We start from the raw sequence: 23991 nt of genomic DNA on the forward strand, positions 1-23991 counted from the left end.
TCCAGGGATTTCCAGTCAAAGAACTACATCGACTGAAGGAACAAAAAGTCCATTTCTTGCCTGACTGTCTGGTCTTTACCACCTTATTTTGATGAATGGATGTTGCTTCTAAGCAGGGTATTGGGAATTAAGCAGACTAATACATCTTAGCTGTGGCACATACACAGAATTCCCTCCCAGGAAACAAAATCGCAGCCCACACTCTGGTCCCACACTGCTTACCAGACTGTTCCTGACTGCAGTGCTGAAGCTAGTGTTAATGCTCTGTCCAGATTCTTTGTGAACACTGCAGCTGTGAGTCCATACTCAGTACTGTTGGCTCTTCTTATGACCTCTTCTATACTCTTGAACTTCATAATTGGCTGAACTGGCCCAAAAATCTGCACAAAGTGAGGAAAGCCTTTGCTAATCATGGCAATTTTGGTGTAATCACAATCAGGTGCTTTGTTTGGATACTGTATTTAAAATGTTACATCCGGGTCTTCTAGAAGTCACTGATAGTCTTTAAAACTTACTAATTAAACTGACTTCAAAGGAAGTACACTGATGTGCTACAGTAGCTAATACAAGCTAAGATCCAACAACTAGCAGATCATTTGTAACAATCAGAACAAGCAGTGTAAGATCTGGACAAGTTTCAAATGATTCATCCTTACTCCATTTATGACTCCCCTTTTGAACTCAGAAGCTGAGTGTACTCAAGTAGTAATTCATATATTTCAAGGATTGCAAGTTTTCTTCCTTGGTTTGAACTCTGCTTTTGTCATTGTGTGCAGCTTATTTGCATGCAGTGCATTTATCAGCATGTGCTTGACCACAAATTTGGCTTCCCAGGTTGCCAGGATAAAGGCAGCAAGCACACACAATGCCTCCCAACTTCTGGATGGTGTCTCTCGTCCTGTACAGTATCAAAGGTGAGGCCCTTTTCTGGCCTGCATGGTCTTGCAGTATAATAAACTCTGAGCTAAGGTGAGATACAGTCTTGCTTGTGCCACCTTGAGGGCCAGGCTGAGCAGCTTGCCTGGCCTTTAGGCTCATGTAAGTGTTCCTAAACACCTTCGTTTTGGAAGATCCAGGTACTAACTTGACCCTAGGCAAAGGATGAACGTGCATTTGCAACAAAACTGAGAATGAATGAAACTGGATAAACTTTGTGAATTGTGACTTGGGATTTGGAGTCAGTTCATTACAAAAAGGCCTGTCATGGGATTTTCAGCTTTTATTCCCTCTGTTTTTAGACTGTAACTCATGCCCAGACTGACTGATATCTTTCCCAGGTTCCTCAGAGATGCTGTGGCAGATCTGAGACGTTAAACATTTTGTCAGGAGTGAACAGTAAGCAGCCCCATAAAAAGCACTAGGCTAAACTGTGAAAAGCAAGTGCCAGTTAGACTTTGGCAACTACTTATTTTCCTTTGGGGAACATGATGAAAAGTAGATTAACTTCTATTTCAAAGGAATGTCACGGGACCTAATCACATACAGCTTGTTCAATTTTTCTGCATATGAATAATGAAAGCCAGAGTATTAGAGTTGCACTTTGCTGGTTTTGACCATGTTTTCACAGAGGAAAAGAATGATCAATCCCAGGGGATTTCATCATGGGAACAGTGACAGGACAAGGGGTAATGGGTTAAAACTTAAACAGGGGAAGTTTAGATTGGATCTAAGGAGGAAATTCTTTCCTGTTAGGGTGGTGAGACACTGGAAACGGTTGCCCAGGGAGGTTGTGAGTGCTCCATCCCTGGCAGTGTTCAAGGCCAGGTTGGATGAAGCCTTGTGTGGGATGGTTTAGTGTGAGGTGTCCCTGCCCATGGCAGGGGGGTTGGAACTAGATGATCTTGAGGTCTTTTCCAACCCTAACCATTCTATGATTCTATGATTCTATGATTCATTTCAGACATTAAGGCTACTTGAGAAAAGTTCTTCAGTGGCAGAATAGCAGGGCCATTCCTTCCCTCCTCACCAGCTTCAGGTCCCAGATTTCTTGTCCCACCTTTCTGCAATAAAGCAACTCCTTTTTTACTAAGTAGTGGAGCAGGAACACACATCATCCTGTCCTCTCTCACGCTGAATCAGCATGTACCATAGCTGAGCAATTTCAAGTCCACTCAGTAGGAGGTGCGTGAGAACACATCTGCGTAGAGTGGGAGAACTTAACTGTCTTCAGAAAACTTGAAAACTTCAGGGCAAAGGAGACACAGATTGCTCCAGCCTGCCGCAGTTACAGTTATTTTTATTCATCTATATTTAAAATCAAGGGTTCAGAAAGAAACCCTTCCATTACTGTTATTTCTTATTCAGAAGCAGTGCTTACCTAGGTAAGGCATGCACCTGTATTTTGCATTACAGCAAGTTTTCCTGAAATGAGACCCAAAAGCTTTAGGGTAGTGCTATCTACTATGTTTTCATCTGGGTTTATTAAGGTCCACTAGATACGCTCAGAGGGGCTACTTTCCTTTTGGAAAACCAAACAAAACGAGGGAAAGCTGCAAGGCATTAGGAAGGGGGGCAGACACCTATACATTGCACAAAAATTGCTGCTAAAACATTTTGACAGGAGTTTTTGCCTGTTCTCCTTTTCCTCGCACAATTCCCCCCTGTATGCACAACACACCAGACTGAAGCTCACCTTGCAGATACTTCATTAGTAGAATAGATTTCAGCATTAGGCAGTTGTTAAGACACTGAAATAAATGAAATTTCTATTCTCCTCTCAGGTTTTCACTTCAATCTAGAACCATACCTCTTTTCTTTCCCATTTGAATGCATATATAGGTTCAGGTGACTTGTACTGTACCTCTTCTTTGGCGATACGCATGTTGTCAGTGACCTCTGAAAACACAGTGGGCTTTATAAACAGGCCTCTGTCTTCAATGGCAAGACCCCCACACTCCAGCTTAGCCCCTTCTTTCTTCCCACTTTCTATCAGCTCCAGGATTTTATCAAACTGGTTTTGGTCAATCTGTCAGACAGAAGGAAAAGAAACAGACAACAGTACCTTTATTATTACTGTTCCAGAGACTGAAGTCATCGCATGTGGCCCAGGGGCACATTTCAGAGCACTGTCAAAGCGGGTGAGTTTATATCTCATTCTATGATACAACAGTCAGTCAATAAGCAGACTGAAAGACAGGACATAGGCATAGCCCTGAGCCACAGAAAACAGGAGGTGAAGCTACATGTGATAGTTCAGTCTGGTCTAATAGCTTGCTGCTATTTGTATTTTCCCATCCTCCACATCTTGGATATATACTCCCATGGCTCACTCTTGCTCCTGCTCTGGGACTTACTGACCTTCTCCGTACACTAACTTTAGCTTAGTAGCACCATGAGAACAGCCTGAGATTGGTTTTGCTGGGCTAGCAACCTCAGCTAGCTCAGCAAGGGATCCTATCAGCAACAGAAACAGTGCAAGGGAGGGAGAATCAGCATACATAAACTATTAAGCTGACTTTGCTGTAACGTGCAGCTTCACCCACAGCTATCTGTCCCCAGCTGAAGAGCCTAGCGAGCTCTGCTTCCAACTCTTTACACACACACACTGGTTGACCAGCCTCAAAGATAAGCCTTGTTAGTGGGGTGACTTCAGAACAACTACTGCTCTGAAGCCATACTCGTAAAATCATACAGATACTGTCAGGCTTCAAACAAACACGCTATTTGCATGATGGATAATTAAGAGATGAAATGCCTCATCACAGCACACTGCAGATGGCAAGACTTACCTTAAACTAAAACTAATAAAACCCTTGAGAAGTTTGTAGACAAACAAAAGACTCCAAGGTACCCTGGCAGCCTGCGAGATTATTCTGAATGCCAGGTATCTCCAGATGCTTGTACTGGTTCAATACCCCTCCCTAAGCATCTGGTTTTATTTCAGCAGGGCCAGTTGCCAGTTGGGACTGTTTATATGGAGTGTTCCACACTCAACTCCTCCAGATTACACACTATATCCTGTCCTTAGTTAATCCTGGCCACACACAATCCGAGTTGTCATGCTTTTAGACAAATATCAAAGCTTCAGGAGGGTGTCTTTGGGGTACTTCTGGTACACAGTGAAAACAGAGAACAGCACATCCCCTGCCACACAGATGTGTGCATTACATGTGCTGTGGACAGCTTGTACTAAGTGCTCGTGTTCTCTCATGTGTTAAGATGCTACCCAAGAAAACACTTGGATGCTACTGCACAAGGAAATGTGTGCCCTCGTGTTGGACTCAGGGTGTCACATAGTAAGTTTGGCAGGTGTCACACACATTGTCTATTTGCCTGGTTGCTTAGTTGCCAAATATAAATAGTTTGAAATATCTGCAAGTGCTTTCCATCCTGGCATGTCTGTGATCCAGAGCAATCCAGTCCGTCCACTTCACATCACAGAAAACAAAACAAGGATATTTATACAGCTGTAACTTGTTGCGAGGCAAACTATAGTTAGATGAAAAGACACTGGGGAAAGAAAACATTTGTAAAAATGACATGCAAGGGTGGAACTGTTTGCCATTGTAACTAGAGCTTGCAAGGCTTGTTTAAATTCTGTCCCCTACTCCACTATTATTTATGGTTCGAGTATTGACTTCTACTACAAACACATGACCTGGTGGAGCAAATCCTGCTGTTTGTTCAACTGATTCAAAAGAGAAGAAGGTTTCTAAGCATCACTGCAATGGTGAAAATCTGAGAACCCCCAAAATCTTCATATCTTGCTTCATTAGACCTCATAGCAGCCTTCCAGTATCTGAAGGGGGCCTATAGGGGTGCTGGGGAGGGACTTCATCAGGGACTGTAGTGACAGGACAAGGGGTAACAGGTTAAAACTTAAACAGGGGAAGTTTAGATTGGATACAAGGAGGAAATTCTTTCCTGTTAGGGCGGTGAGGCACTGGAATCGGTTGCCCAGGGAGGTTGTGAGTGCTCCATCCCTGGCGGTGTTCAAGGCCAGGTTGGACAAAGCCTTGGGTGGAATGGTTTAGTGTGAGGTGTCCCTGCCCATGGCAGGGGGGTTGGAATGAGATGATCTTGAGGTCTTTTCCAACCCTAACTATTCTATGATTCTATGATTAAGTCAAGACTTCAAGGAGCAAGTTTTTCCTTTTCCAAGCCTAGCTCTTGTAATCCTATGGAATAATCACACAACCATCTGGTGGACACAGGCTCTTTCTACTTACATATTTTACTTTCATGCTTTAATCCTAAAATAGACAAACATCTACAGTCTAAGGAAAATATTCGCCATCTTAAAATGCAATAATCAATAAGTTTTGGGCTGAATAAGTATTGGTGAGCAACTGCCATGAGGCAGCCTTGGTGCTTGTTTTATTCCAGGACTTACAGTCCACAAATCCCAGCATTTGGGGTTCTACAATAACAAAACTATTCCAGTCCTGTTCTGATCCGATCCCTATTCTAGTCCACCAGGATGTTAGTCTCATCTAACGCAGTCTGCTGCTCACAGTTGTATAATGCCCTGGTTAACCACTTTGCCATCTGTGCAGAATTACTTCATTACTTCCTGTGATACAGCTCACAGGAATCCGGAGTTAAAAACCCCTTGGTCTGCATTTGAGGTTGGCACTCAAACAGTCCTGATCACCCCTCAGGTTTCTTGTGGTGTCCTTTGAATTGCAGCCAGCCAGCACAGTCAGACCCATGTGAGTTTTGGAGAAGGCTCATCAGAAGCATGCCTCATTTCTGCTTAAATTTAATACGGTTTAAATTTGACCTAATTTTGATCAGAGCAGTGCAGCTTATATCAGCATAACCCAATCCTGAAGCTGACACAGTGTTTTTCCCCATACCCATGGCATGAGCAGCCGTGCCAGTGCACAGTAATCCACATCAGGGAGCTGACCTGAGTAAAACCTTCCTTGCTCACTTCCAGAAAGGCTGGATAAGACCTGAATCAGCCAGTTCCCTAATCTAGTGTGAGTGCAGTGCAGTATAGGAACAAACAGCTGCACACAGCACCATGTTTCTAAGCTCTTGTGGAACTGCAGAGGCTGTAAAAAGTGTGAAACACTTTCTGAACTCTGTAATTGCAGGTCCTGTTGTCTCGCTATGATCATTTGGAGCTGATGTAGGACCAAAAAGATCATGGGCTACAACCACTGTCAGCCTAAAGCTGGCTCCAGCTCCTTCCCACTGTTGGGTTCTAAGCCAGTGATCATCCCAGAATGGGGTCTACACAGCAGCATGTGGCCATTTTTGTCATGCTATTATGTATGTTCACCCTGACCCGTACAGGAGAATGAAAGCAATGGCCTGGATCTGAAGCAGCTGAGGCCTGACAGGGAGAGATGAAGGAGAAGATGATAACAGAATATTTTCCCTGGTGAGTCTTCCCTTATCCATCAGTTCAAGATAAAAACCCCTCACAGCAGAGCAGGTTACTTCAGGAACAGAGGAAAAATTTGCTCTGGAAGCTTCACATCTGAACAGTAACCTGTGGGCAGGTGTGAATCTCTGCTACTTTTGGAGGCATTTTAAGCCCTTGTGACATGGCATCATTTCTCTCTTCTGCTTGAATTCCTGTGTGTTGCATCTTACAGCATAGGCTCCAGACAGAGAGCAACCATAGCTGCAGAGGAAGTGGTTGTGACTTTGCACTGCCAGCCACATGAAAGCTTTGGGATTAACAGTTTCCTCCCACTCTCTTAACACCTTGCCATTTGGGCTTGACAGCTGCATGTACAGAAGCTCAGGTGTGTGCATGCCCTCTCTCCTAGGTACAAGTGGAACAGGTAAGCCAGAACAAGGAATGAGGACAGATGGGCCATGTTTAAAATCTGACAAGACACTGCTATTCCAACTTACTACCCTCAATTATAGCTCTGTATGCAGAGTCTCCCTTAAGCAGAAAGAAGGTAAGAGCAGACCTTGAAACAGTTCGAGGGTCAGCTCATCTCTGCCAAAGCAAGTTCCAGCATGGGATTATTGTCCTAAAACTGCTGAGCATTTTGAAATCTCTTTCTAGGCAAGTTAAAGGATAGGTGTAGTCCCAGCATGAACAGGGGATGTACATTGTCTTATTCCCCATGCATGAGGACACGCAATGAGGTTTTGCTATGCACGAAATGGGTCTAGATCCAGATAAGGAGAGGCAGATGTCCTCACAGCCATCCCTTCTCTGAGGGGATAGCATCAAGGAAGAAAAACAGTGCAGTACTAGGAACAGGAGGTCTAAGCTACAGATTTCTGGGATTCCCCCTTTATTTTTAGTAGCAAAAAGTGGCCCTCTTAGAAGATCTGACCCAAAGATCATCTTCCTCCAGAGCTCTCCACCACAGCTCAGATTGCTTCAAAAGGAAAAAATGAGAGGAAGGCTCTGGAAGCATTGACAAGGCTGGCCATGACAGCAGCTTGGCATGGTTCTTCCTCCTAATTCAGCTGAAAATTCTCCAAAGGATAAGAAAGGGAGCAGAGGAAGAGAGGGAAAGTGGGGACTCAGGAATCCCTGGGCTCTAACTGCTTGTCATCACCGACACAGCCAAGTAGCTGAATGGCCATTTCTGCAGCTGCACTCTTCTGTACATTGCTTCTTGTTCCAATATGCTTTGTATTAATGTACCAGGGAGTCAGCCCCTTCCATAAAGCTGGATAAGAAGTGAATTAAATACATTTGTGTTTAAAAAAATTACAACATAACATTTCAACAGTTGTGATTAATTGATACTTAAAATAGTGAGAAAAATAAAGCCACGATACATTACTCACCCCTCAGCACTTCTGCTGGGACCATGTTCATAAGGATAATATTTACACAAGGAAAATGAAACGAAACCACAACCAAACCCCAAACAACTATTCTCAGGCACACAGTTACCTGGGGCCCCTGTTCAGTTCTGGCATCAAAGGGGTCTCCAACGAGTCGCTTCTTGGCATACTCCACGCTGCGCTTGACGAACTCAGGGTAGATCTGCTCCTCCACAAACACTCGAGAGGCAGCCGTGCAGCACTGCCCTTGGTTGAAGAACACGCCTTGATGGGCACATTCCACTGCCAAGTCCACTGCAACAGAGCCCAGGAGGGAAAAGTGTTAGCACATGCATAGTTCCAGTCTCTCAGTGTTTCCAGGCCCGTGTTTTGCCTTTCTTTTTTGAAAGGCTCCTTAAAACAATGTTGACAATGGTCCGCACCTATTTGAAGGCACTCACAAGGCCTCGTGCTGCCCCCAAACCAGATCACTTATTCCATCCCCCTTCCTGCCTTTTGACTCAAGATCTAGTTTGCCATAGCTCCCGATACTTTCTTCCACAAGGACTCACTGAGGCCAGTAACCAGCTTTTCCTTGCTGCAGGAATTCAGATGTGGATTCCTAGATACTGTGCGTCGGCCCCTGAAGAGTAGTTTCAGTAGTGGTTGTTTAAAAAGCAGAGTTCCCTTCTCTTGTACAGCCAGCATGGACCAGGTCCTTGCAATGCTCAGTTAGCAGATGGCACAAATACCTCTGGCTTTCAAGCAATAGTATAATGGTCTCCCCTCATCTGCCATAGGAATGGTGCCTGTGCTGGGCAAGAGTTGCAGCAAAGAACTGCATCTTGCCCTTGGACTGAGGTTTCCTCCAGCCTCTGGGGTGGATGCAGTGGCAAACACCAGCCCTGCTGGCTGCCAAAGGACACAGAGACACACAAAAAGCACCATGCTCATAGTCTCTTGCAGCAAATAAACACAGCAGCCAATACTTACAGTCTGCATCTGCACACACAATGCAGGGGTTTTTCCCTCCAAGCTCTAACGTCACCCTTTTGAGGTTGCTTTTAGAAGCAGCTTCCTTGATCAGTTTCCCAACCTGTAGCATTGAGACACAAAAAGGATGTGAGCAGTTTCCCTGAAAGTCTTAATTCAGTGTGTCAAGTGTGACGCTAACAAGGGTGGAATTGGTGGGATTTATCTGCCCACCCTCTCCTGAAGGGAAGGATTTACTCTGCTGCCAGAATTTAATCAAAGCAATGTCAAACTAAAGGTTTCCCCCATCCCCCACCAGAAAACTTGTTTCATATCACGTTTTCCCCAAAATCTGACTGTGCTATTTTTTTTTTAACACCGTTAACACCAAACCAGCAATTTCTCTTTCCATTTAAAAAACACAGAATTCCTCACAAGAGCAGCATAAAGCAAGCATCAGAATCACTTAGCAATCTAATTTTGTTAGAAACAGTATTAGCTAAAACTGTTTGGGAACTTCAGTTGTTAAGGCAGGTTATTTTTCTAAGTGTGACCTTGTATCTGAATGTCCTCATTCTGTAACTGAATTTCTTTTATTTTACTTTTGCATGTGACAATCTTCACTTTATTTCTGCCTCAGAATTACCCTGGAGTGGAGCTGTGAGCAAGGAAAGCATGGGGCAGCTTCTGGCACTTATGGCTCTGCATTACTCATGTTTTGCTTTTGTATCTGGGGCAAGGCTCCTGAACCTAGCAGTACAGATCACTTCTACTCACTCAGCAGCCTAGTCCTAGAGAGAGCAGCAGTAAGTGATGCATCATGCTGCAGATACACGTAGCTTCACCAGAGGCATTCCTACAAGCTAGCTGGCTGAAGAGGAGTGATGTTAATATACTAAGGGAAAGAAAGAAATCTAGATGGGAAACTTCTCGTGGAGTTTAAGCTCAGTGTTTCCAGGCTGGCCCTGAGCCCAAGCTGGGGCTTAAGAACTAAGTCAAAATACATTTTGAATTAGCTTCACTTCCTGGCTCAGAAACAGTAGCGTTGTGCTGCAAATACAGCGGAGATGCAGCTGAACTCACAGATGGGCGGAGGGGGAAGAAAACACATTTAAATTACACATGCATTAGCAAAGAATCTGTCTCCCTTGGTGTTTCCTGCACACCCATGGATTAGGAAGACAAGCACAATGTCTGTAAGAGTTTTTTGCCTACAGGCTCCAGCAGCTGAGATTTTCCTTCTCCTCCTAATCCACTGGATACTCCTTTTTCATTAAAAACCCAAACAGATCCATGTGGGCTGGGTGAGTCTATAAGCTCTATTGTTTTCACACAGCCAGCATCTCATCTGGGCTAAAAGTTTCTGATCTAGGTTTTGGAGAGAGCATGTAACTGGGTAAACTCGATTAGACCAACTACCAAGACAGTAAAAGCTCATTGTGAACTTTTACTTTACTGTGTTCATGTTTGTTTCCTTGATCCCTCTACAGAAACAGGGGCTTAACACACCTTCTCCTATGGGATAAGCGAAGCAATTAGCATATACTCAAAGCCACTAGATGGTACTGTTGTTAAACGCAGCAGCTTTTGAGCGTTTAGTTACTCTTACCGACCAAGAGTACCATCCAATGTAATTTGTCATCATTATACATTTAGATTACACTCTGCAATTAGGAGGATAGACATAAGAACAGATGAATTCGATAACTGCTCACCCAGAATAATGTTTCTCAGAGAAATAAAAGAGACACTATTTGCCTCAACTGCACCCACTGGTGTCAGCATTTCCATTGTTTGGACAGTCCCTCTCTTCAGGGGGTGAGTATACGTTGCAAAGAAAATCTAGAGCAGTGAGTGAGAAAACGTTCACATATCTAAGCAAGCTTTTGTTTGAGGATTTTCTCTTTGCATGTCAGAGCTGTGCTCAATTCCATGGACAAGGCCAAGCTATGTGGTCCTTTCCCCCGTGTAGGCCAGCTGTAGGTGTCTGACAAAACAGAGGTCTCACTTCCAGCCCTTCTCATAAGCAATGCAGCCATAGCTATTTACAGGAAGAAAGCGAATAGAAGGTGCTTTACTGTACAGGTCTCAAAAGCAGCTCAAATGTTAATCCCATCCACGTCAGCAGAGGAGGCCTTGGGCACAGAGCCATGTTTTTATTTAAGTCCTAGTTCCTCAGAGATAACTGAAGAGGATAGCTCCTCAGAGATAACTGAGGAAGAATTGTTCAGGGCTCTGACTGACATGTTTTCCATCTGCACATGCTTGCAGAGCAGGACTGGCAGGGAAACTTGCCCAGAAGCTCCATCAGGTCAATGACATGATGCTAAGACACTGCCAGCCTCCCCTCTAGACTCTTACCTTATGTCAGAACATCTATTACTTAGAGTTCTTACAGAAATTGGGTGGTTTGGCAAAACCCAGTTTAGAGACGTGGGATTATCACTAGCACAAGGACCTCAATTAGACAAATCCCAAACACTTCTGAGAAATCCTGTCACATGGAATGTGATGGAAAATGGTGTCGGCTATACAGAAATCACTGGCATTTCATTGGTCCAGTCTTACGTGGCTGACAGTTTTAGAAGAGAATGCAAAAAGGAACAGCAAGTGTTCTATGAGGAGTCCATCACCTACCTTTGTTGATCCAGTAAAAGCAATTTTATCAATGCTATGATGGGTAGAAATGGCAGCTCCAGCTGTGGGGCCATAGCCTGGCACAATGTTCACCACCCCTGGAGGGAAACCCACCTAAAACAGAGGTTAAATACAGCTCTGTAGAGAGATTACAAGCACTGTGGAGCTGACTCTGCACTCCAGAGAGTGCAGTTCAGTTCTCAGGAAGCTTGAATTAGTTGTACTCTGCTCCTTGTAGCTACAAATTGCAGGTTGCAGACAAGGAGCCTATACGAGATACATCCCTGTTTTCCAGACTTTCCAGTAACATGACTGCATGCTACCAGCTGGAGTAGACGTGGGTAGAACTAACAGCCATGCTTAGGAAATGCCAAGTTTCAGTAAGAATTCTTGGAGAAGTCCCAGTTTCAAGTCAAGAGTGAAATCTTCTGGCCAAACTTGGCCCCCAGCTACTGCTGTGCAGCTGGAGCCAAGGGGTAACTGAATGAAAGTTTGTTTTGAACAAAGGTTGACATTTGTGGTTCTTCAGGGGCCAGAGGGATTAAGAAGTCAGTAAAACCTCACTAGAAGATGGGGCTAATAAAACAGGAACACAAAAGCAGATGGTAACAGACGTATGCCAGTTTCCACCACATTTACAACCTAGATTAGGCAACTATTAATTTTGCCAAAAAGAGACACATGGCAAAACTCTAGGTGAAATTCTAATGTGAGGAGAAGTGTGGGACTTACTGGTCTGGTTTCACTTCCTGAAATAAGAGTTTCAAAGATTGTGTGTGTCTAGGTCAGCCCTCCCCTGCTACTGATTGTGCAAGGTTGTTTTCCCTGCAATTTCTAACAATGGAATTGCAGGGTATTAAACATTCACTTCATTTACTGTGGCTTTTTAATGTCAAAACTCAATAAAAGCAATTGCTCCTTCCCAACACATAAAAAATGGAAGTAATTGCTCATGTTAGCTTTCTTCTTTCCCCACTTTTTCTTCTCATAAATTGGCAGGGTAGTCAGTTTTCTTCTATGGATGTGACAGTGATAAAAGTGAGTTGAACCGAGTTTACATCTTGGCTAATGAGTTTTCAAGAAAGCACTGCATGTCAAACTGCGCAAGTAATGGTGTTTGGAGTCAGCAGCAAAGCCACAGGGAAGTAAAATACTGGTTCAGGTCACCCTGAACCAAAAAGTTTTTTCTGTTTTTTCAGAAAAAAAAAAAAAAAAAGGCAAAATGTTTTGGTTGGCCCAAAATGATTTCATTGAACCTAAGACACAGCTTTTGCTTTTGTGTTAACATCTTCTGCATCCTTTTAATGAGGGGGAAATATATATATACAAATGAACTTGTTCTTCTGAAAAGTTGCAAAGAATTGAGCTAATTTGGGGTGGAGAAAGGAGCATCTTCAAATAAAACAGTTCTGCTCTAATTACACTTCTGCCTTGAAGGACAAGTGTGAGGAACAGGCAGCTTAGAATTTCAGCTCAAGAAAACTGATTTCATCAGATTTGAACCGGGTTTCCTGGGGAATGCTTGTGTTTGGGGGGCTGTATGTCAGTGGAAGAAGCAGTGGAGTGGCAGGGCTGACTACAAGTCATGGCAACTGCATTCTATGCTCCCTCATCTTGTGTAATCTTCTTAAGTCATTTAACTGTAGGAGATACTTAACTGGTAGTATTTTTGCACTGCCTTTCCTGAAGAGCCCTAAGTGTCAGTTATTAACATATCCTGTATTCGCCCAGGCTAAGCCAAGAGCAGACAAAGCCATCATTATCATTTGACTGAGCATAACAGACTTCTCCAGCTGAGAGGCAAAAGTTTATCTACAACCCTTTTAGTTTTTCTCACAATTAGTTATATATGTAGTTGTAGGAAGCTATATAGGAAGCTATGTAGGAAGCTCTATACATATATATGTACATATGAAGTTGTAGAAGTACCGAGCAGTGCTGGAAAGTACCCTGCACCTCCCACCACCTCAGGATGGTTAATAGGTCTGAGGGCACTTGAGATCCTACCTGACAAACCCTAAACTAGCATTTTGGAATCCCAACCTATGGTCTTCCCTTTATGTTAGTACGGAGTTGGCTTTACAGGCCAGACGTAGCTAACTTGTTCTATGAACTGCAGAAATGATGAAGAATTGTTTCCCATGGCACTCTCTCTTGGTTGAATTATCCCACTTAAAAACGGTATAAACACAACACTGCTGTCAAAACATACTCTTTTTGTCCCATTGTCTAAGAAAACTGAGCTGTATTCTTTCCCTCATTTGGGAGAGGGGAAGACAAGGCAGAGGAATAAAAATACCAGTTTTTCTCTCTGCAAAGGAGAAAAACCTACAGGTTTTGTGATCTTTGCTACCTCCCAGCCAGTGCCAGTCACAAAGGCCTTTGTAAGAAAAGACTGAAGACACAGGTTGTTCTCCCTTTCCTTTGTAAGGCTTTAACATCTTTAAAACCTAAAAACCTACAGTTTCAATTCAAAATATAGCCTTGCTTATGACCTTAAAAGAACAGCACCTAGACAGGATGCTCAGATTTCCTTACCTCCTTGATCAACGAGCCAATGTACAGCGATGTGAGAGGAGTTTGTTCAGCTGGCTTAATAACCAAAGTGTTTCCACAGCACAGTGCTGGTGCCATCTTCCAAACCAGCATCAGCAATGGGAAGTTCCACTGCAAGAACACAGAGCCGGTCAGCTCAGCCTGGCACAGTCACCTACCCATATCCACGCAGCATTTCCCCCACCATCACACGGCACAGGGAGAGAAAGAAGCAACTGGGAGAACAGTCACAAAGAGCAGTGGCTGCTTATAAATCTGTTTGCTTGGACTATGGGGTATAACTTCCTTGATTTCCCCTTGAGATCCCAAATATTGCTGGCAGCCCTTAAGCTAATCCTGTAAATTGGACAAAGCTCTGTGTGATGTGACCTCATTCTTTACAGGAGTTTGAACACAGTTTATATAGGATTTTGGCTGTTCACAGGAATTGTGTTGGAAACAGTGTCCTGATGCATCACTTCCGCACAGTGTCCTTATGTGGGGAATTACAGGGTTCAACTGCTCATTGAATAAAACCCATTTTTCTGTGTTAGGTACAGGCTGAGTAGTTCAGAGTTAAACGATATCACTCAATTTCAGGTTTATAACAAGGAAATTGCAGTGGGTTGTTCAGTTGTGGAAATCCAGGGGAGGTCTTATACTCCCTTCAAATTGTAAATTGCTCCTTTCCAATTAGTTTTCTTATTAGGAATTATGAACCAGTCTACATGAGTTTCCTCTGTGCTAATCTCTTTCATGGTCAGATGTATGTGTAGACCTTGGAGCCTAAGCAAGAAGTGGAAAAAAAAAAAATCAAGCTCAGACTGAACCTCAGAAAGGTCATTTGGCAGCAGAAAGGATTTCTTCATTAAAAATCATTAATGCTGCTTTAGGGATGATGGAAGCAGGCCAACAGTAAGGGGACTTCTTCTGTAGACTCAAGCCAAGGGCCTTCAGCTATCAATAAAGAAGCCAAATATGCTGGGAATCTACAAATTCACACTTACAAATAACTTAGCAGTGTAGCTGTTCAGAGACGAGCTCTGTTCTAACCCAGCAGCCCTGAGACAAAGCAGATTTTAGCCTAATTCTTCAAATCGCCTCTCCCTCTTTCCCAGACTTGCTATTTCAGTGATCTCCAATGGCCACATCCCATGATTTGCCCATTTGTCTTTTCCTTCTAAGCCTTCTTGAAGGCCTGACTTTGCAGCTTGTGCCATCCACATCTAAACTTCTTTTCTAGACTTTCAGAGTGTGACATAACTCCATTAGGAGCTTTCTGCTGCAGCATGGCTGGTGAAAGTAACAGTGAAGGACTCCACTGCTGGCTCATGACATCACCTAGGGATAAAAAGAACTTCCCTTGCTAAGAACATGGGTTTCAATACGGTCAAGCCACAGGAAAAAAGGGAGGACTGGTAATTGGTGGAGGGAGACATATGCTGAGTAGTGACAGAATCTCTTTAAATCAAGTAGGAATATACAAACCCACAGACTGCTGGCGTTAGAGATCAAACTGCAGAAAGAATTGAAGGGGATTTGTTCTAAGTAAACTGAAGACAGATGTGGTTTTGTTGACCCCAATCATCCTTTTTACAAACACGCTGTTGAACTTGAGTCAAATTTGGTTCTGTACTTTCTATTGTATTTATGGTTGATGGAGGGGCAACCTGAAATATTAGAAGTCCTACTATGTCCCCTTAAAGTGACCTTCCAAAGCATCCTACATGTGGGCTTTTAAAGGGATAGTCCCCAAAGCATTGCTGAGTACCAAAGGTGGCTGAGTGTTCAGGGAGATACCTTTTTGTTTGTGATCTATGAGAGGAACCTGATGGTTTGATCTGAAGTCTTAAATTCTAGTTGGTCACAAGCAGTCACGTTGCTTGGTCAGCAGAAAAGCTGTGCCGAAATCATCAAACCAAACAACTGACAACTAGTACCAACCATCTCCCACTTTGCCTCACCCTCATGTTGCTACATAGACTGCACCATGTTGTCACCAGGATATAAACTCAGTTCTGCTGGAGGAAAAAGCAAGATTTCCCCAGATATCTTTGGGAACTGATCCAGACCTGGTATTCCCAAGGTCCAGCAAATCCAACACCCCACATGCATTTCTTTCAGTCTCTCCTATAACCTTATCCCAAAGGTAAAAATCTTCCATGGACTCTTACTGACCCAAGTATCCAAACAGAGAATCTTGGCACACCACCATTTGCCTCATGACCTGTAGGATACCACATTCAAAGCATTTTACAACCAGGCAGGAACAAACTCTATCTCCTGTGTAGCTGTAAAATCTTCCTGGATGTCTGTTAAAACAGAGCAAGCAATGCACACTAAAACTGGAGGTATTCCCAGAACTAGCCACGCTGTCCTCTCAGCAGAGAATGAGACCTCAAGGAACAGAAAACTATTCAGTGAGATTTAATCACAGAAAGCTCAGAGAACAGTCAAGCATTATGAATAATAGATATGATTTAAAACTATGCATCAGCACTAGGCAGCATAAAGCTGTCACACATAATGACATCCCAGCAGTGCAAGAGTCAGAGAGCTCTGACTGGCCTCTAGTGACTGGTGTCAGCCTTAGAGAGGAGCAGAGCATCTGATTAGGAGACCCACCCTTCCACTGCAGAGGACTTTGTGCTGCCAAGAGCAATTGGCATGAGGGTAAACCAAGAAACTACATCAGGCAGCCGAGATGGGAGTTCCCTTCAGAACAGCTGTACTTAACTGGGAAGCAAATGGCTGCGGTATAAGATGGGGAGTGCAATTCTTCCAGTTCTACAAGAGATACAGAGCACCATCACTGCTACTTACTGGAGTTATAGCTCCACAGACACCCATCGGTTCGTGCCTGGTAAAACAGACAAAATTGTCATCTGCAAGACAAAAGAATGAAAAACCAGTCAAAATCCTTGCTGCTACAGGAAGACTGCAACACAACTGCACACTAACAGGCTGGGACAGAACTAAAACTATATTAAACAAAGAACCCTATATCTCTTTATCATAACTCATGCCCCTGGGACACCCCAGGTGGATGAAGATCTCTGAGAACAGGTCTTGTGTTAGCTCAAAAGCCAAATACTGCTCATGGTCACAGTGGAGCCTTTAAAACCAGAGGTTCAATTCTTTCTGCAGACTCCCTGTGTTGAGGCTAAGGGGAGGATAACTCCCACACTGAAAAGCCAGCACAAATTTAATTGAGATTGTTCCCCACTGGAAGAAGCAAAGCACTTGTCTCCCTGAGGGGGAGAGTTTTTAAACCCATTTTGTATAGGAATCATACTCAGTGTAACAGGAATTGCATTTCCAGTAAGAAATCACAAAGAGATGAAACTCTGGACTAGTGTAATACCATTCATCTTAAAATACTGCTATTCTTCTTTCAAAGGAAAAACAGGGAGGACTTTTTCCTTATAAATTCACTCTTGCTGAAAACCTGCTTTCATTGGGAAGATCTGACAGAAAACATGAACATTTCTAATTACAGTTTTTGGAAGTGATCTCAAATCAGGACAAATGAGCAATGTCCAGGCAAGCAAAGCTTCCCATCACTCTGAATGAGGGTGACAGATCTCAGTTTATATGACTGGCATTGCTCTCTTTGCTGCCTGCACAGACTGAAACTAGTCCAGCCCTTCAGAGCCCTTCCTCTGGTGACTAATTCTTGTCTGCAGTGCCTGTCCTTCGTCCAACCTCAGTGATCACCCACATGCAGGCACAAAACAGGCTGATTCTGAAAATACATGGGCATTCATTGCCTTAACTTGTTCTCCCCAAACCCATATTTGAACTCGTACAGCTGAGACACAGTGTTCCCTCTGTCCCTGCCACAGCAGTGCAGTGGGACTGCTCCAGCTCTGCAGCCTAGGAAACATTCTGGGAGAAGTTTGAAGTGTCAGAAAACTTAAGAGAGTCCCTCCAAGAGCTCAGGATTTGGCTCCTGAGAGAAGACAACATCTCAGACCTCTTTAATAACATTTAAGATAAAGCACTACATACTCTCTCTAAACATCTGTAAGCCAGCACTGTCAAGGACGCAGGAACATCAGTGAGGCGGGAGACACTGGTGGATTCAACCCTCTGCCACATCTGTCTGCTCTCTAGGACAGCACAAACTCTGCTCCCTTTATACAATTCTCCCTAGAAGCCTCAATTCTTACACTCTTCAGCATCTTCATTCATTTCAGTGATACCCAATGAGTAAACTCCCCTACAACCTGTGGCTTTTTTCTTTAAAAATTACCCTGAATTTAAAACCAAAAAGGCTTCTCTTTTAAAAAAGCAACAGAAAAGCCCATCCATTGTTTTCCAGAGATCTATCCAGGCATTCCATTGTCCTGCCATTAGTTTAAACCTTGAAACACATCTACTTAAACTGCATCCTGAGACAGAAAGGAAATGCAGGCTATTTTTCACAAGCAGACCCTCTGCACTTCCATTTAAGTTGCATTTCCCTCCCACCCCTTGAGCCAGATCCCATCCCAGCTCTGAAACTGGGTCTGAAGGAACTTACCCACTGGGATAGTTCTGCCCTGGATTTTATCAGCCCATCCAGCATAATATCGGAGTGTTTTTATACAACCTTCCAGGTCAATGAAATAAGCCTGCAGAAAGGGCTTGCCTGTGTCCATTGTTTCCAGGGTCTGAGAAAACCAAATTGCATCAATGTTAAAGTGGGTTTTCTTAAAATAAAAAGCAGTTTTAGAGGAACTCCTTCTCAATTTTATTTTGCCTTGTGCTGCAAACATGGGGCTTCTTTCATTCTGCTTAGATTTAAGGAATACACTTGTTGACACAAGTAAGGTAGAAGGGGGACTAGACCAAACAACCCTATTGCATGCACCAGGTGATTGCAAGGAGAGCACATCTTCCAGAAGCCCCCAGAAGGTGGCTGCCGATGGGATCCAGGGCTGTGATCTGGGGCACTGGTCAGAAATTATGTGTCATGACTTCACTGTAACTGACCCTCCAACGCAGATGTTCTGGATTCCAGATGGTGTCACTGAAATCAGGCAGATCCACTTTTCTTTTATTTGCAAATCTATTTTTCTTCTACTTGATAGCCCTAAAACCAACCTCTGAAAATATTCTTTTGTCCACAGGATGATAAACCCCACATTTTTTAGTGTTCTGCTGAAGTAACCTTTGGGCTCAGATCTGGGCAGAGACTAAGGCAAGGCAGGAGTCACTTCACTAAAGCTGCACTGATGCTAAGCAGTTCTAAATGAAGTCCAGTCTGGGCCCATGTCCTTCTCACTGTTCTGGACATTAGCTCAGTGAATGCTTTGTTCTCTACTCAGGTCATTAAATCGGGATATTGGTGCAAATGGCCAGCACATCCATAAAGGAAGTACTATCCCTTGGTAGATTGAAACATCTTTGTTTACATATGAAGTCATACCCTGTCATCTTCCACAGATACTAGGGTCCAAACAGACATTCCCCTTGGAATGACCAGGATTGTTATCCACTCTGGCTGTCTGCTAAACTGACTGATTTTTATAAGTCATTACTTCGCATGCAGCCAAGGCAGCTAGGGCTGGTTTTCTGCAGTAAAAACAACAATGCCAAACAAGCCCTCCCAGATCAGAAGGACAGCAGAGAGCTTGAAATGAGTATCCTGGTTATGGAAAAAGGAGGGTCCTCTGGAGTCACATCAAAAAAGGGAGCAGAAAATGAACAGGGTATATTCACACACACTTTCTTTTTTTCCCTTCCCTTTTATTTGCTGGCCAGAACTGCCTTCAGACCTGGATGCTTTGGTTTTGTCCTGCTGAAACTGAAAGCTTTCATGTGGCTAAGAAGCATTGTGTTGGGCAGAGACACAGCTCAGAACAGTCACGCAAGTACAGACTCCGAAGAACATCCCATGTATATTAAGTCCTACTGACCTCAGTGGGACATTGGCTCAGGCACATACAGATCTACCAGCACTGAATGGCACAAATGCCATGCCCCTGAAGATAAGCAGAGCTAAACTGCAGTGTTGAACTAGTCAGTTCTGAGGCCCATGATCTTAGTCTTGGACAGACAATAGCTCCAAGCTGAGAGATGTTAGGATCTGTGGGTGGAATGTGTAAAGATTTATGAGGCCTATATAGTCTAAAGGTTTATACCAACTGCAGCGCATTTTAGCTCCGGTTCTGCTCCCTTTGTTCTGCACCAGAAGGATTCCTTCAGAAAAGGATGGGGAATCATTAGCCATAGTTCTTCAGCACAGGTCCAAATTAAAACAGCTTCAGGGCTATAACACTATTTTCCTGAGCCAGTATTTAGTAAGGAAAGAAACAGTTCCCACTTACACACATTTTAAACTTTGGATGACATCCAGCAAGAGAAAGTCTCTTTCCAGCCCCCTGTTTTAGGGGAAGCAATTTGCACAGGAATCAAACTGGCCTCATATTTTTGTAATAAAGAAAGACCAGGTCATTTGTGGTGGTTTGGGGTTTTTTGTTTGGTTTGGGTTTACTTGTTGGTTGCTCTGTTTGGGTTGGTTTGTTTTTAAGATAAGAGCTGGGAGATAGCTATGATCACTGATGACTTAAACTGAAAAAGAATATGTTTATTGCTTTGAAAATTTAATATCTGTAATCACTTCCATAACTAGCTAAAGTTTTAGAGAAGTCAATTACATAGAAAACTATCAGCCTCCTTCCAAGAGCCCGAACATCATCCTGCAGAAAGAAGAAGGTAAGCCATGTCTCCTGCATGGACTCTTCAGTCCTCCATGAAGGGAGAGAAAAGTATTAGGTAGATAAGGAAGCAGGACCAGAGGATGGAGCCGAGTCACCAGCCAGCTGTTGCTGGCTGATCACTGCTCACAGTACTTACTGCCAGGATGACTCTGTCCCGCTCGAGAAGATCAGCCAGCTTGTGCAGGAGTCGTCCTCTGCTCAGGGCATCCATCTGTCTCCATGGAGAACCCCTCTGGAATGCTGCCTTTGCTGCTTCCACTGCATTATCCACATCAGGCTAGAGCAGCCACATACACAAGAACACCTTAGGTTACAAGGAAGGAGCTGGACAATGGCAAAGAAACCCCACCAGGCTGCTTCCTAGATGATGCTGTGGTGGATAAAACCAAGTTGTCTTACAAAGCCACTTCCATTTTACTCCTGGATTTGAACTCAAGCCTGCAATGTATGTTGGGCTTGGCCCGGGCTCACAAAAAACCTTGAGGTCAAAGTACCAATAGGATCTTTCAAAGGGAATTCTATGCAACCGGTTTGTTTATAAAATAATCCAAATTCATATTCCTGCTGATACAGGATGTAAGTGACACTGCGGGAAGATAGAGAAGCAAGATCATAGAATCATTTAAGTTGGAAAAGACCTTTAAGATCATCAAGTCCAACCATTAACCCAGCACTGCCAAATCCACCACTGAACCATGTCCCATCATTCCATCCCACTGAAACTAATGCCAGTAACAGTCAACACACTAAAGTTCCCTTAGGTCCTAAATCACACTTTAGAATATTTCTGCCAGATGGGAAGGGTTCAATGCTCTGACAAAGGCATTTCACCTACATAGACTTAGTGCCACTCTCCCTTCTCCTGCCATCCCCAGAGAAGCTTTCATGCATTTGCTCTGGCCACAGCATGCCCAGGACTCCTCCCTTCTCCGCACATACACTGATTAAAAGTGAAGCCAAGGGCAATGTCCTGACCCAGTGAAATCAATGGGAACACTGCCAGCAGCATCCACAGCCCCAAGCATACATAAAGCATACCTCACTCTGGCTTTGGACAGAGTCCTGCTCTATGTAATGTCTGGCAAAGCCCTCAGCCCACTTTGCTGATGGAGAACTTGCACCTCACCATAATATGTGGCTCAAGGGGGTGGGAAAGGAGGGAGAGTTTCAGGCTTTTATCATTCCTCATAGCACTTCTCCAGTTGCTGTCATTTATGTCTTATCTCAAGTCTCATTTGGATACAATTATGAAGTAAGTCTCTGCACTGATCCAGCAGGGTCTGGCCATTCTCCCCTCATGGGGAAGTGTGTGGGGCTCAACCAAGAAAATAGTGTTATGGGGAGACAAGTTGCCTTCTTACAGCAAAAGTCCATGGACAAAACACAAGTTGTCACCCACGGAAATGTCACCTTACACTAGATTTGGCTCCTTTTCTTTGCAAGATTACACAGCTTTAAAATAGCCTAACTTATACTACTGGGAAAAGAAATCCACCCTTTGGAAGGGCACTGATGGGGAAACCATTATAGGAAAGTTGTGCTCATCCAAGGGGTTAAGAATGGCTCTGGTCAAGCCAAGGGTGCTGGCAAGCAAACAGCCACTGTACAGGCAGGTCTGTTCTGCCTGGGCCCCATCACCCACAGGCAGAATGTGCCTTCAGAGTGGTTCACTTCAGTTGAGTCGATCTGAATTCAAACTGGCACCTCACAAAAGCCAGAAGGCACCACCAGCCACCGCACACTTATGTGCTCCCCACTCTGCCTGCTGGAATGAAGGCTCCAGCTGAAAGAAGGCAGTATTTTATGTGACAAAGCAGACAATGAAACACAAGAAGTATGTCAGGTTTAAATTAGTCTTCCCTTAGCATCAATTAATTACCTTCTGTGACCGGGCTGGGAGCACTGATGTGGAAAGCATTGGGTCTGCACTGGCACAGGCCACAACACAACATGCCCTTGGTACTGCCGGTCTTCCCAACACCCTGCCACTCACAGAACATGGAGAAGATGGCTGTGTGGGGAGATTTTCCCCATCCTATAACCATGGAAGCACCTGAGCCCTGCTGTAGCTCCTGCAAATACTAGTTCTCTTCATTCTTGTCTCTTCTCAGAGATGCTGGATACACACAGTGGCCTGGAGATTGTAGACATCATCACATACACAAATAGGCTTTCTCAAATCACCCGCAGGAGTAGCGCCACCAACTGAGATCTTGTGAGCCTGCACAGCCTCAATAGGCCTGAGAGACCAGCAAAAACAAGGAAATTCTTCAGGAAGGCTGAAATACCATTCTTAATCCACCCTGTTATGACTAGGCATTAAGGGAGTCCGAATGGCATGTTCATTGCAGGCATGTTGCAATAGGTAGGCACAAGGCGTGACAAAGACTCATAATTGTCAAGGTGCCAGGGACACACTGTGTGCATCCTGGTGCTCAGTTCTGATCTACATGGATTTACTGAGCATTACATAAAAAGCCCCACTAAGAGAACATTAAGATTACAAAGTCAAGCACTGCAGCCTTGGAAAATGCCTACAAACCTTCATACCCACCTTGCACCCCCAGTTACACAACCACATACCATTTCCCCCTGAACAAATTCACACTCTTCTTTGTTCTAAGCTACCTCCTTCACCTTCCTCCTCTACATCAAGTCCTGCTCATCGCTGCTCCATTTCTATCCTGCCCCTTTTTCCCCCCCTCTCCTGCCCTAGTAGCTCAGTAGAGACCACCACCTCACTCCGTGAATGGGAAAAACACCTACAGAAAAGCCTTGCTCTGCTTCACGCTCAGTGTGCACAGCACTGCTTCCATTTATCCAGCAAGAAGAATGCCAGGGGTGAACACATCCAGTAGAGATCATCTTTCATCAGTTCAATTACTAACTTCTTTGAAAAGCCTCTGAAGTGCACATCTTTGGAAAGGCACTTTCCCGACACAGGGCATGAGCATGCCACAGTTTCTCAATTAGAAGAGGTTCTCTGACCTGCTCTCCTGCAAACAGCCTACACATTGTATTGCTCTAACTTTTGAGCCCAAGTTCAAAACAGCTACAAACAGCATCTTAACAGCCTAAAGTGTTCAAAAACACTGGGTGTTACTGCGAGTCTGCTCTAAAGAATAATACTGATGCAGCCTCATACCTTAGCCTGCGTTCAAGTGTTATTGACAGTGCACAATGGCACAAGTATTTCTGCCTTCATATGGCAACACCAAGACAGGGTGGCAGTTCCAGGGCTGCATTATTTGCTGGAGGCAGAAGGCTAATGAAGAAAGTTACTCCTGATCTTTATCAACCTGGCAAACACTGGGGACCAAAGCTGTTATTTGGGAAGCAAGAAGCCTCCAAGCATCCAGTGGAAGAATTCATCATTTTAATTTCAATACTTCTTTTATCATACAAGATTTTATCACCCAAATATCCCATAAAGGGCAATTCTATCTTC

General features: G+C 43.9%; 1 protein-coding gene across 1 annotated transcript in view; it reads right to left on the minus strand.

The window, feature by feature from the left end:
• ALDH1A3 (aldehyde dehydrogenase 1 family member A3) overlaps nt 1-23991 on the minus strand; it is a 33959-nt gene that overhangs the window by 4168 nt on the left and 5800 nt on the right. Inside the window, exons 3-11 of the mRNA XM_065688456.1 lie at nt 20680-20820; nt 18362-18491; nt 16660-16721; nt 13840-13968; nt 11302-11415; nt 8686-8788; nt 7823-8007; nt 2801-2965; nt 223-380 (exon numbers count right to left, since the gene is read on the minus strand). Coding sequence (XP_065544528.1) covers nt 223-380; nt 2801-2965; nt 7823-8007; nt 8686-8788; nt 11302-11415; nt 13840-13968; nt 16660-16721; nt 18362-18491; nt 20680-20820 — 1187 coding nt within the window. The remainder of the gene's footprint in view (nt 1-222; nt 381-2800; nt 2966-7822; nt 8008-8685; nt 8789-11301; nt 11416-13839; nt 13969-16659; nt 16722-18361; nt 18492-20679; nt 20821-23991) is intronic.

This window comes from Lathamus discolor, chromosome 8, assembly GCF_037157495.1.
Source record: "Lathamus discolor isolate bLatDis1 chromosome 8, bLatDis1.hap1, whole genome shotgun sequence".
Classification (NCBI taxonomy): Eukaryota; Metazoa; Chordata; class Aves; order Psittaciformes; family Psittacidae; genus Lathamus; species Lathamus discolor.